At 37.2% G+C, this 13,824-nt stretch overlaps 1 protein-coding gene across 2 annotated transcripts; it reads right to left on the bottom strand.

Annotated features, from left to right (window-relative positions):
* Window positions 1-14: 14 nt before the first annotated feature.
* On the bottom strand, window positions 15-13,784 carry LOC109066176 (C2 domain-containing protein 2-like). 2 transcript variants are annotated; one of them, XM_042755293.1, is made up of 14 exons: window positions 12,780-13,784; window positions 12,553-12,648; window positions 12,153-12,272; window positions 8,787-8,888; window positions 8,521-8,667; window positions 8,175-8,292; window positions 7,290-7,398; window positions 6,692-6,756; window positions 6,175-6,290; window positions 5,756-5,912; window positions 5,476-5,580; window positions 5,171-5,298; window positions 4,073-4,349; window positions 15-2,622 (listed from the first exon to the last, which is right to left on the bottom strand). In XM_042755293.1, exons 1-14 carry the CDS (start codon window positions 13,047-13,049, stop codon window positions 2,393-2,395), a joined length of 2,040 nt encoding a protein of 679 aa, XP_042611227.1. In that variant the 5' UTR covers window positions 13,050-13,784; the 3' UTR covers window positions 15-2,392. The 2 variants fall into 2 exon arrangements, with proteins under 2 accessions (XP_042611227.1, XP_042611228.1); XM_042755294.1 differs by having other exon boundaries at window positions 8,521-8,637; window positions 12,780-13,783.
* Window positions 13,785-13,824: the final 40 nt, after the last annotated feature.

A 13,824-nucleotide genomic window follows, 5' to 3' on the forward strand; every position in this document is an offset into this window, starting at 1 on the left:
AGTTTACACAGGAGTGTTCAGTCAGTGTTTATTGCTTAAACCAATAAAGATATATTGATGAACAGAATCCCTGCAGATCAGTCTGACATTCAATATGCACAGACATCCAAGTATTTGTCACTTCACCATAATAGAGCTGTTCAGTCATTACGTCAATTTGTAGGCTAATTGGGAAGCTAATTATTAGGTTTGAAGAGTAACAAAAGTTCATTACTTGAAAAGACTTTCACACATTTTACACAAACTCAAATATCAAGTGTGAAATTTGAAGCTTTATTGATATAAAGACTACAACAGTGGTTCATTAACTAACATCCTTATGGAAGTTGTAGTCCTTATTTAGCAACACCTTAGCCACGTGTTTAAAATGCACAGCACAATAGTATATCCATATGCATTTTATTTTAAAACAAAACAAGTTTCTTCAAGTAATGACAGACTTTTACTCATAATTTGCAAACCTGATAAGAGAATTCTAGAGGGTTTTAGGACTTCAAACTCAACAGCTCTATAGTTTTTACTGCACAGGCCACACACATGAGCAATCTTAATATTGCAGGGAAATGTTATATGGTGAGCAATGACACAATTATCATTCACAACAGCAATTTCTAAGGTCCTTCTGGTTAAGGAGACCAACCAGACTCCAAGAGAAAGCACAGATGAGTTAAGTTAACAAGAGGAGTTCTTTAATGCACATGGATACATTATGATATGCATATACAGAGGACTGATGTGTTAGATTTCATTTAACGACTGGATCACCTCTGGCCAGGCAAACAAGCAGGAAAAAATATAAAATCATCATGTGCCTCCTTCCATTTCACTGGAAAATACCTCTTTCATTTTTTGACTGTTCAGAAATACAATGAATTGTTAACAGCCAGGCCACAAATGACAACACACAACATAGACAAAAATGGAAGAAAAAAACAAAACACAGACCAGTAGTCCTCCCAGAATACATATAAAACAGCCAGACCGCTGAGGTTTCTTTCTGGCAACATTCAGTATGGACAGGCATTCAGGTTTCTTCTACATCTGCAGCTTGAGGTCAAGTAAATGTCAAATGGATCCTGTTATTGAATCTTCCATAGCACAAATCCACTGCAGTATTCCACACAGGCTCAACAGTTGAGGTCCAAAATACAAACTGTCTGGCATTCACAGCCAACATTTCAGGTGGATTAAGAGTACAGGTAAAAGAAGACACCACACTTAGGAAAATATCATAAATCATGAACATATTGAATAGCTAAATTCTCATGAATTCTGGTCTTTCTCTATGGGAAAATGCCCTTGCTTAGTGTTAAAAACCTTTGGTACAATTAACACACTTTTTTTTTTTTTAACATGTGGCATGATGTAATGGCTGTGGAAGAAAAGGGGGTGGGGGATCATAAACATGTTTACACATTAATTACACAGTACACTGAATAATGTATGAATAAAAGGAAAATATTTATTAATATTTTCCCCATTTCTGTTTGAATATTTAGAAATTAAATGAATAAAACACCAAACCTGTTTTAAAGCGACCATATCAGTGCCAGACCAGAACATTTGAAATGTTATGCTCAGTTTGAAAACGTTTATTTTTGAAAATAAAACTCACTATTCAGTCAAATTTGGTGGAACTGCAGCTTTGTCTCCCTAACAAAATGAAAACTGTCATATTCAATTCACATCAAGACAGCAGTCTTTCACATCATTTTTTTATAAAGCATGATCACTACCAAACCCCACAGAATTCAATGCACATCCCTGCAAATGCATTTGGAATGAGTTCAGAGCATATAAATAAGTGCAAATCAAAACAATGGTTTTCCCTTGCTTGATATTCCAGGATCCATCAGGTCCACAGAGGGTTTCCAGAGGTTTAAAGCTCAGGTAGATGGCAAGAAAGGGTTGTCCTTAAATCCAGCTTTGGTTAGAAGGCCACGAACGCAAAATATCATTTGCATGATGATCAACATTTGCATAAGGTTAAATGACACCAAGTCATTTGGAGCGACGAAGAGAGCCAGTGCTCATATGGATGATGTTTTGTAAACTTTCTTGCATCAACACACGCACAAAGTTCAAAGTTGAAGGTGAAAGGTGTGGACAGAACTGTCAGGTAAGGAAAGCGCCCCTAATGTCCCTCTACATTAATGGAGAAATAAATCTAGCGCCAGGCAGACAGGAATAGGTTTTCAGGAAATCCAGATGACGGTGTTAATAAGGAGATGATGAGAGTGATTGTTGCTACGCAGACGTTTTGGCAAATATGGCCCAGAAAGAAGCAATGACTTGCATAAAAGTTACTAGAATGAATGTGATAGGGAGGATGTTAGAAAGATGAAGAGGTTCAAAAGCTATTAGTTTTGATGAAGGCGACGGAGTGGGCAGTTCATGTGGGCGGTTCTCTCATTGTGCCATTGGCTTTGCTCTTGCTCCTGGGTAGAAGCTTGCGGTTGATGATGCGTCTGAAGGTGGCCGTCCTCTTTTCCCTGTCGCCCATCATGGCCGCCTCGGGATGCTCCAAGTACTGAAGGTCATTGTGGGACTGGCTCATTCCCGGCTCCTTTCGTTGATGCCTCCGCCTGAAAAATAGCTTGGCACTCTTTTGCAGGAAGCTGCCTACAGGGGGCGCCAAAGAGAGATGAAAATAATCAGACAAGCTCCGCAACATATTTCACTGAGCCAACCTGGAGGTCAAACTCTACACTTGGATCAGCAGTAACCTAAACATTCTTTCGATTTTGTTGACCTCCATGAAGACACAGCGGACGTGTGGGAATTCTGACGCAATCGGAATATTACTCATATCAGTGCAACTTTTTCAGCTCTGAAAGATGCTACTGTAATACACTGGTGGCGTCAAATGTTAATTAGTTGAAAGAACACAAGCACACTACTAAAATAAAGTATGCAAACGTATTCGAAAGTGCTTGGTTTTAGAATGAAAGCAGTATAAACACCAGCTTAGAAGTTCCAGATGGTTGAACTTCTGGATTTTTGTACGCTGCTTGGGCAAGTTATCAGCCAAACATCTCAATGGGCCAACAATGAAAAGGAAACAGCACAAAAATAAAACCAAGGGATGCCTCCAAAGATTTGAGAAGCCAAATGGCGTGTCAAATCTTTCTCCATGTCCAAAAGTCAAGAATGAATCCACATGTTACTTAAATACAAGGTAATAACTTATTATCATGATGAAAGTGTGTATAAAATGCTGGAGCATGGACTGGCTTTTTACTAAAGGGTTTGTTAACCATTTCACAGGGAAGTCTACAAACTTTTACTATTATAGACTTCTCAAGAGGTCACTTACTCTGCCAGCAATAAAGTCTGGTTAGCACAGGTTTCCACTTTAAGATGGCAAAGAAAAAAAAACACAAATTGATAAGGGAGAGGTATAGAGGACAAAAAAGAAAGTGGATGTCATCAAATTTCATAAGTACAGACAAGAAAGACACTAGTAGCCAGTGTTGTAACGTTCATATTAGACATAAAAGTAAGAGAGAACTTTGTAATCATGTTAGCTGTGGCATTCCACTAACAGACTCAATTTTGATAGAGATTTTCCCTAATAAATCTTTCCCTCGTGTCAAAGTTTGTTCATATTAAGCAACTCAAGTGACAGAATAAACAATTACTTTTCAGTCACGTGAAGTTTGTAGAAGTTATTAAGCTGCACAACTGTTTTCAATATTGATAAGAGAAAATGTTTCTCGAACACTATCAGCATATTAGAATGATTTCTGAAGGAAATCAGCTGAAAACGAAAAAAAATCAGCTTTGCCATCACATAATGTATTTTTAATCAAACAAATGCAGCCTTGGTGAGCATAAGAGTTTTTTTTTTCCTCTCTTAAAATTCTTAACCCAAAATTTTTGAACGGCAATGTAAATGCAGTCAATTGACCTTGTTTTTCACATGCAGTGCTGTGCTCAGATTTATAACTCAGTAAAACACTTTATGTGGTTTGAAGGTGTAAACAGGTTAAATACAAACTCAAAACCCTGTTCAGCACATTCAGCTGTTCATTCACATAAAGCTCAAAGTTCATCCTTTTTTCCCCCTCACCTTTTCCTTTTTTGGAACCCGTTTCAGAGATACAGAGAGACAGAGATGTTTTATCTGCATCTGGGTCCTCTCCGGCCTGGCTCTCCCAGTCCTCCATGGGGTCTGTGCCATTCGCACCCGCCAGAGACTCTGTGGGCTCGAGAACGCTGGGTTCTGCCACTGTTTCTGATGGCAATACTTCGCTGCTGGTGCCCTCAGATGCTCCGGACATAGAAGCGTCCATCGCAGCTGCATATCCTGCCATCAGAGCCATCTCCTCATCTTGTGTCAGAGGGGCCTAGAGAGGAGGTTAATAGTAAAGCCTTAATTAGAACCTGAAGTTAAAGAACTTGTTTTATGATGTAACACTGTGACTACGACAAGGTACCACTAACTACCTATCAATATGAATTGATAAAGATAAATTAATTCTATTTGATACAAATCATTTTGTACTAAAATTCTGAATAAACTAACTATTTAACTATTTAAGTCTCAGGACATGCTTGCTGAGTTTTATTTTGTGTGAATTATTGGGTTGACAATCTTGAAGATTTCAAATTTTAAAAGAAAAAAATTCTGTTTGATACCAATAAGCTGATAATTTTGTAATACATTTTTGCACCATTTTGTAGAAATCAAAATCAGTTGTTTTAAATTCTAAACGTGACAATGGGCAAAAAAAAAAAAAAAAAAAGTGTCAAACTACATTGACCCTGTGTGGATTCTTGGAATGATAATCCTATCCAAGGTTTTAAAGTTTTCCAATTTTTTTAATAAAACAACAACCTGTTTCAAATGTTGTACTATATATGTAAATAATTAAAATCAAAATCAGTTGTTCCAAATGTTACAGGTGAATTTGGGCAATGTAAAATTATAATGTACAGTATACAAATAGATATTTCTTAATATTACATTTAAAAAGTGTTATTAAATTATTAGTGTTTTAAAAAAATAACTAAGGTAATGAAAATATAAAAATAAGTCAAATAAGCACACAATTACAACTATCAGTAAAAATAAATAAAATAAATAACTGATATGGTACCAATATATTGTACATGCCTAATAAATATGCATATAAGTGGGTCACCGAGTTGTTGTTTTTTTCTGTACCTTGGTGACTCCTGAGATGATGATGGTGCTCTTTTTGACAGGAGATTTGAGCTTCTGTTTTGCCGACTCATGAAGCTGTCTGATGGCAGCCTCGGCTACAGGGTCGGTCCCGTTTAACATCAATAACTCTGTACAGGAAAGAAAGCAAACGAGTGTTCAACCGCCGAACATAATCTATTACTAATGTGGCATTTTGAATTTATTTTTGCTCCAGGACTGCTGATGAGCACTTGCGGTGTAGAAAGTGGAAATAAAGGAAATGCATTTAGCATTTCCTAGTCAATAAGATTTACAGGAAACCACACCTGTATCTGATGATGACAGGGCTTTGCTAACTTTGGCTCCAAGTAATGATGTCTGCTCCGACACCCTTCTCTCCGCCAGCTTGTTTTTAGAAGGCGATTTGGATTCTGAAAGGGGGATTTTTAAAACATGCAAATCGTTTAATAGATTTAGATTTTGTGGTTTAAGAGATTGACATGACAACTGTAGCATCTTCAAATTAAAGTTTGCTTTAATACCCATATAACACTAAGATTGCCTTCCTCAAAATCAACAACTGAATCAAAGACCAATGGAAGGTACCAGGTGCTAAAGCTCGTCCTGGTTTGCTCCTCACAGCAGTGACAGTGGTAACAACGGTGCCGCAGGGCATCACAGTGCGGTCCATCTCCACTTTCTTAGTAGGGGCCGGCGTGGGCATCTGCCAGCTACGCACCTCGCTGGGCTCCAGGTAGGTGAACTACACAGAAATTTGTTTATAGTTATAGTTTATAGGCATATATATATATGTCTTTTTGTACATTAAGCTAGGATAGGGCATTAGAAGAAAAAAAAAATTACACTCTTTAGCATTAATTTAAGCCATTGTAAATGTGAACTAGCTTATGAACATTATGAAATGTAAATGCAATTAAAATACAAAAAGTGACAAATATCTATGAGAATTAATTCTAACATGTGATTAACATCTAGTTACAGTGTATCATGATGAGATGTTTTACCTCAGTAGTTATTGACCCAGTCACTTGATCTTTGGCCATGAGTGAAAAGGTCTGTTGACCTTTGGGGTGTTTCTTCACTAGATCAAAAGGCACAGATGCCTGCCCTAACAAAGCAGCTGGGAGGAAAAGAGAGAGTGATGCCTGATCAAATCAAAGTAATGCATATTATTTGATCAATGCATTTTGTCAAGGAAGGAAAAAGTGACACCAAGCACACGGACAAAAGCATTTCACACAAGCTGTTAAGAAATCAGGGTGAAAGGCTAGTGAAATGAGGTAATATAGGCTGTTACAAGAGTTCAGATCAAGATATTACCAAAGTATCATTCTATTCGCTCAATTAATCTACCACTTATACAGCGTTTTGGAAGCTATTTCATGATTTAGAGTAACAGATGACTGAAAGTAGATTAAAATTCACAGATGACCTTCAAGCTTCTGCAGACCCAGATTAATGGATATCACTGTTCTGTTTTTATGCCGTTAAGCTGGTTTATTTTCGGTCATGTGGACTTACTCTCCCGAGGCTTGCCGTTATCCAAAACCTGAATATTCAGCTCTTTTGACCGTCCGCTAAGCTCACTGCAAAAACAGACAAAGGCAAGAGATAAAATAAATCATGCTGTATTCCAATGTAAAAAGATTGGAGGATGACCGAAGACTGGCAAACTACAAACATTTTAGTCTAAATCTTAGGAAATGCTGGCTGATTTTATACTTTGTGATTTCTTGAGTTGACAATCTTGACCACGGTTTTGAATAAAACCTCATCTAAAATCTAAACATATATAAAGTGTTAACATACAAACAAACAAACAAATAAAAAATAAATGAATAATATCTATGCTATTAGCATTACTAAACAGAAGAGCAAAAATAACTGTGATTGTTTTCAAACAGGTTTCCCAGCTAAACAGGTAGCCCCATCCCAACATGTGCCTGATTTCCCCGTCACATCGCCCTCTTCTCTCCCAGTAGTTTCCTGTCCTACCTCTACTGTACTTTTCTAAAATAGTGGCAAAAAGGTTAAAAATAAAAACATGAATTTAATGGGTATAAATTAAGTTTGCAGGAGCAGCTGAGGAGGGAGCAGATGGAGGTTGACCTGAACTCACAATATGAAGGGCTGGTCCCAGGCTGGGGTGGATGTGTTAGTCAAGACTGAACTGGTGACCTTCTGAGGAGGATCATCCAATTGGAGGATACACTGGGGATCCATGCCGCCTGAAACCAGAATAGAAACAGCTCTTTAACAAGCACAAGCAATACCCATCCAAAAGAAGACCAATTTGCTGATGTACATTCAAATAAACCAGACATTTGCCCCCAAAACAAAGAAAAGAGATCAGTTTTCAAGCTAAATAACTGACTAATGCAGAAAACACTCTTTGCCAAAATGAATTATGCATAAAATGGATGACATGCCACTTGTCTCTGTTAAGTGCTTGCTGGGCTGTAATAATGACTTGGCTGGAGAGCAGCAGGACTATTAGACCACTTCCGGAAATGATTTCCGAACTGAAGGGACATCCTGATTGAGGGAAACATGGGCAGTTAACTGAATAAGTTGCAGGGGTGGTGCTTTTTCGGAAGTGTAGCCTGCACTTTGTGCCCACAACAAAATTTCTTTCAAATAATTGGCTTGATTTCTTCGATCCAAGCAATATAAAAACATTAGCTGAGGACTGTGGTGTGTACAAACTCCATCCAATGAACAACAAGCCACAGGGGATCTCAGGCATGAGAATCTGTCATGTGACCATATATTAAGAAATGGGCCACCACAAACAGCTGCCAGTGATTGAAAGATGAACGTAAGAAAAAAAGTGATATTAAAATGCTAAAAACTTTTTTAATATGCTGAAATGCAGGCTCATCCATCTTTATCATCAATACTTGTTGCTTGCATACTGTATAAATATCTCTAAATGATTTAGCTAAATATTAAAGAAAACTTAAAGAACACGCATTCTCCCGAAATATGAGTGTGTTTCAGTGACCTGCAGCACCATCCTCCTGTTTGCACGTGACCCGGATGTTCTTTACTAATAGTTTCCATTCATGAGCTCGTGGGGGCTTTGGGGGTGAGGTCGCCTGCGAGGTCTTGTTCCTTACTTCCTGTTAAAGAGGACAGAGGAAATAAAACATTATCGCTCATAACATCAACAGCAACATCCTTTTCTGTGTTTTTCTCTCCATTCTGAGCAAATTCCAAAGTTATGTAATGCTTGTTCCCTAAAAATAGGGTTATAAAATATTTATTAGCCTATGTGGTTGAAATTAAGTTCATATAAGTGTTTTAAAGAGGATTAAGTGCTAATGTTAATACGATAAGTGTTGTAGTACCTTGACTTCTGCAGACTCTGCAGGCCGGCTGCTCAAAGTTACGGATGCTTGAGCTCGACTCAAGACCTGTCTGAGCCTGTCGTTCACAGCGGCTTCACTTAGACTTTCACAATCTCCCTGAAACATACACAGAGTGTCACGTGCTTTCTGAAAAAATAAGCAGAAGTCACCCTTTAAAAACCTACTGAGAATTACAAAAGATTGCAATGAGAACCGCATTTAATTATGATATTTTCTATCTCAAGAGGTTTGATATGTGAACATACTTGCGTAAAACTTTGTGTCAGCTGCAAATCTACAGAGTTCAGGTGAAGCACCCTCCAGGAAATCTCCACCTCCTCTTTCACTTCTTTCATCTGTAGGGCCAGCTGTGGCAACAATACACACACAAACATTACAACCATAGACATTAAACAAAGGCTGATCAGAACAGGAAGCCACGAGACACTGTGTGCAAACTTGTAAAGCCAATAACTTCTTTTAACATGGTTTAATAGAAGTCTCAATTGTCTTACTGCTTTTAAAGGTCATGAAATAGAAGCAGAAAATTTAAATGTTAACCATCATGTAAAACAAAGATAGCATCCATTTTTTTAATACAATTAACTTTAATAATTTAGGGTAAAATAATTTTTACTGCATTTATTTGTGCATTAAATTACATATACAAAGGAACCAGTTTATATTTAAATAATGTATGTCGGCAAGACAGGGAAAAAAAAATAGCAAAGATGGTGATATATTAAAATACTATTCAAATTTAAAATAAATGTTTTCAATTTTATATATTTTAAAATGTGTTTTATTCATTTGATGGCAAAACTGAGTTTTCAGCAGCCATCACTCCAGTCTTCAGTGTCACATGATCCTTCAGAAATCATTCTAATATGGACAAGAGACATTTCTTCTTATTATCAATGTTGATAGCAGTCGTGCTGCTTAATATTTTTGTAGAAACCATTATACACTTTTTCAGGATTGTTTAATTTTAAAACTAAAAAAAAATCTTTCATAATGTAAGCAAAACTAAAACAATTTCTAGACCAAATATTTCCAAAATTTTAAATACTATAGTGAGAATGAGCTGTGCGTAGCAAATGAAGTATAATAAAAGACACCAATGTTTAAAACAAGACATTTATAATAATGTGTCAATAAACAACAAAGAACGGCTCTTTTTTTTACCATTGTCAACTTGCCGCATACAGAATTCAGCTACTGTGTGGTCACAGGTGTCTGTATCACCAATTTCAGAAAAATGGTGCTTTAAAAGCCCATTGAAATAAACATGTTGACCTAATATCAGCAATAAATTAAACAACAAATGCTGCTGCTTTAAACCAGCAAGGCAGAAACACACAGTGGCATACAACAGAATAACATAACACTGCCTACTTCAAATGCACAATAAACAAAGGAGTCCAGAGCATTCACATATTCACAACAGCTCATTGAGCCACAGGGCCCACCATACACAGAAGAATGGGCTGTCATGTCCAACCACGACAGCTTTACATTTCTGAAGACTGAACTTGGGGTAAATAAAGAAAAAAAATGACAGGACGCCAAATTCCACTCCAATGCTCAATGCCTACGTTAATTTCTAAATCACATGAACTTATAAAGTCTGAAGAGGACGGATGAACTAGAAAATGCTAACTAGTAACTAACAATATACAATATGCGATTTATATATACACAGGAAAAGCTTCAATCGATATATTTCAGTCTGAACCTGATAAGATAATTGCGTACAGAACTTGTAACTCTGCCATGAGTTGGACCTCATGAAGTCACAATAAAAGTGTTATTCCTCAACCTCGTATGTGGCTGTGGGCACTAGAGTGCACTGACCTCTAGAACAAAAACAAATCTCCAAATATACTGTTGTTCAGCCTATGAAGCCATTCTAATAACCACGGAGACCTTTCCAGTAATCGGCCTTGACCAGCAAGAGAAACAGCTAGAAAATATGCTGTAACCACCTGGATTCCTCCAGAAAGCAATAAACGCAATTGCTCCTGAAAAGGCCAGTATTCCCTATGTACACTTGGCACATGCCCAGTGAATTTACAATCTAGCACTTCTGATTTGTTTGAACAAACACAGCCCACTACGACACAATGCCATAGATCTGGGGTGGATTCTAAAGGCATACGAGGAAACGAAAAATCTAACGACAGGTTAAATGCATTTAGCCACTCAATTCACTTATGGCTAAAACGGGATCGGCACGACAATGAGTTGTCGAGCAACTTATTGGTTTAAAAATAGCTGTAATGCAATCGAGCAAAGCCTGTGTGAGCTTTTAAACACAATGCATTGTCAACAACTGCAGCTCTGCACACCGAAATGGCGCTCTTAAGTAATTTCTACTGCCATTTGAAGCGCAATACTAAATAAACTCCCTGTCCAAGAGGTACAAGCTTTTCCATGAATAATTCTATGCAGGGTGTTCCAGTGAAATTGCATGTTTCTGAGGCAGAGACATATTAACCATGATTAAAATAAAGGCAGGACATCGAGCAAGTGCTTGTGACTGAGGCACTTAATCTGATTCCTGCGGTGAATAAAACAGCAGAGTGAGTCACACCCTATAAATCAAAAGCATTCGGGACACTGCATGAAACGTTACATCTCTCATAGGGCGAATGTGTTTATTCCTGATCCTTACAGGTTTTATGTGACTGTACACATTTCAGCAGTGTTATTGTCAACTAAACCTATTTAAAATCATTTTCAGCAACTGAAATAAAGCTGAAACAAATAAAATATAATATTAGAAGAAAAACTAAATTAAATCAGAAATGTTACCTTGGCAGCTAACTAAAAGAAATAGGGTTACATGCTGAAATTACTGAAACTGAAGAAAAAAAAATTTAAGCTATATAGATACATTAAAAATGTAACAATAATAAAAGACAAAATTACTGAAACTAAAATTAAACTGGAGATATAAAATAAAATTCAAAATATTAATGAATACTTTAATATAATATAAATAATTTTAAAATAACTAATACAGAGGGGGACAAAATTATGAGACCAATAATAATAATAATAATAATAATAATAATAATAAATATTTACTGTATTACTTTAATTCTACATATTTTTTATATCCAAGATTAATTTGAAAATGGAACAAAATCTGACCTTTTGACTTCACGTGGTCATACATGTACTTATATTTGATTAGAGACTTAGAATTAGTGCAGAATCTGAAATATTTCTTATAATTTTACATCACACAGGTTTCAAAATCATAGAACTGTTTATTCAGAAAATGTTTAAACCCTGCTTAGATACGATTTCATTTCCTCACAAGACTCATTTCCCTGTCCACTCAACTGAATGCACAGTCCAAATGAGCATTGTGCTGATTTATCCCAATGTGACTAAAATGACTATATACTTTGATGGCAAAACATGTGACAGCCTTTCCTAGAATGAAAGGAGGTGCTTGTCTACTCCAGGAGAAAAAAACTGGATTATCCGCCTCACCATTGCCAATATTCCTGGAGGCATTTAAAGAATGACTGTCTTGTTTGACAATTTGTCACGCCAAAGCACTTGCGTTTACGCAACCATCCTCAAGTGAAACTAAGAGCAGAATAAACACTCGTGTTTACCTGCAGACGAAGTGGAGATATCTTTGCACTGTATCTCAGGGGGGTTTCTGAAGACGCTGAGCTCGGTAAAGCACTGAGAGAAAACTGCAGCTTGTTTCCAACCACCTGACACAGGACATTCTGCAAAAAGAATACAACTATGACTAAGACTAGTTGGTCACTTTAAATATCCTCGAGCTTCAACAGTCATAACATTGCTAATAAGTTTTCTGAATCGTCAAACAGGGTGCATGTCAAAATGAGAAATCTCATGTCACATTCATAACCCTATTTTAATTCAAAACATTCAAACATATATACAATTCATGTAGGCAAGCAGGGAGATATAATAAAGATGTTTGGCAACAAATAGATTCCACATATAGGTTAGTGTGTATAAACATTCAAAGCTTGACCTTACCTTTCGACCGGGTGTTTTCGTAAAGCTTGAAATCTGATCCACAGCCAGTTCTGATGACTGAACACCATCTTCTTCAAATGTCAGTCGAATCCCGCTCTAATAAGAGGAATATATTACCAAAGGAACACAATAAGAAAAAAAAAAATCACAACATTCCACATTTTAGGAGCTCATGTATTAAAGATGCATAATACATAGAGATATAACTGAATTAAAAACACCACCACCTGTGATCTCCTAGCTTCTTCATTGAGGCTCCTGAACCAGGCTCGTCTCCACTGACTCTTCCAGCTTTTCAGAGAGAGCACCCAGCATAAAATCCCATCAGCCTCCTCCGAATCCACATGACTGAGAGGTGTTTTCCCAACAGGAGATTCGTTGAAAAAATACAGCACCAAGTATACAATCAAAGTGACAACAGAGGCCAGAAAGAGAGTGACCATGCAGAGCCACTGCCAGTCACCCACCCAGGAGAAAACACCCTCCACAGACGACATGATCACAGAGCCATTCACTTTAAACCCTTAACATGTTTACCATCGGCCCTACACCTCTGCCTTCCGCATCCCAACACAATAACGACAGTGTCCTTCCTAGTATTTACTATTAAAACTCCTTCACAAACAGTAAACAGTAAATCTCACTTCTACAAGCCCGAGAGCGACAGATACATATATTTTAATACAAAATACTATTATTAAATCAGATGTTAAAATTATAAGAGCATCTGAACAACTACTTACAGACTAACATTTTAACACACGCCAGTGCTCAGTAAACCGCCCGTGAATGAATCTGCGAGATTTTAACCGGATAAAATCGGACACAAACAGCTTAAATGTTTTTAAAATATTGGAGATTTAAAAAAAATATGCATACTTAATGTTATAAAAGATCTATGCTAGACAATGATTGCCTATTTAAAGACAACTCTAAACAGTAAAAGCATTTGAACCGGAGCATCCGAGGTGTAAAAAGTTCCTGAAAATCCCCCGGCGTTGATGAGCCACGTTACCATCACATTAGCCGAGCATTATCCCACAGAAAAGAAACAAATAGAGTTTAAAGAGTGAAATTAAGTGCAGTTCTCATCTTCTCTAACGGGTTTGTTCGTCCTCCTGAGCGTGTATGATGAAGCGAGGGAGAAAGAGGGTGGATGTGTGTGTCACGCACACCGCTGATTTCTAGGATTATTAGCTTTGCTTTGAGGTTCAGGAGTCCTAAAGCACCGTCGTCATCAGACAAGCCAAAATAAAAGTCCCTAATAAAATT

This window comes from Cyprinus carpio, unplaced genomic scaffold (assembly GCF_018340385.1).
Source record: "Cyprinus carpio isolate SPL01 unplaced genomic scaffold, ASM1834038v1 S000006658, whole genome shotgun sequence".
NCBI classification, from domain to species: domain Eukaryota; kingdom Metazoa; phylum Chordata; class Actinopteri; order Cypriniformes; family Cyprinidae; genus Cyprinus; species Cyprinus carpio.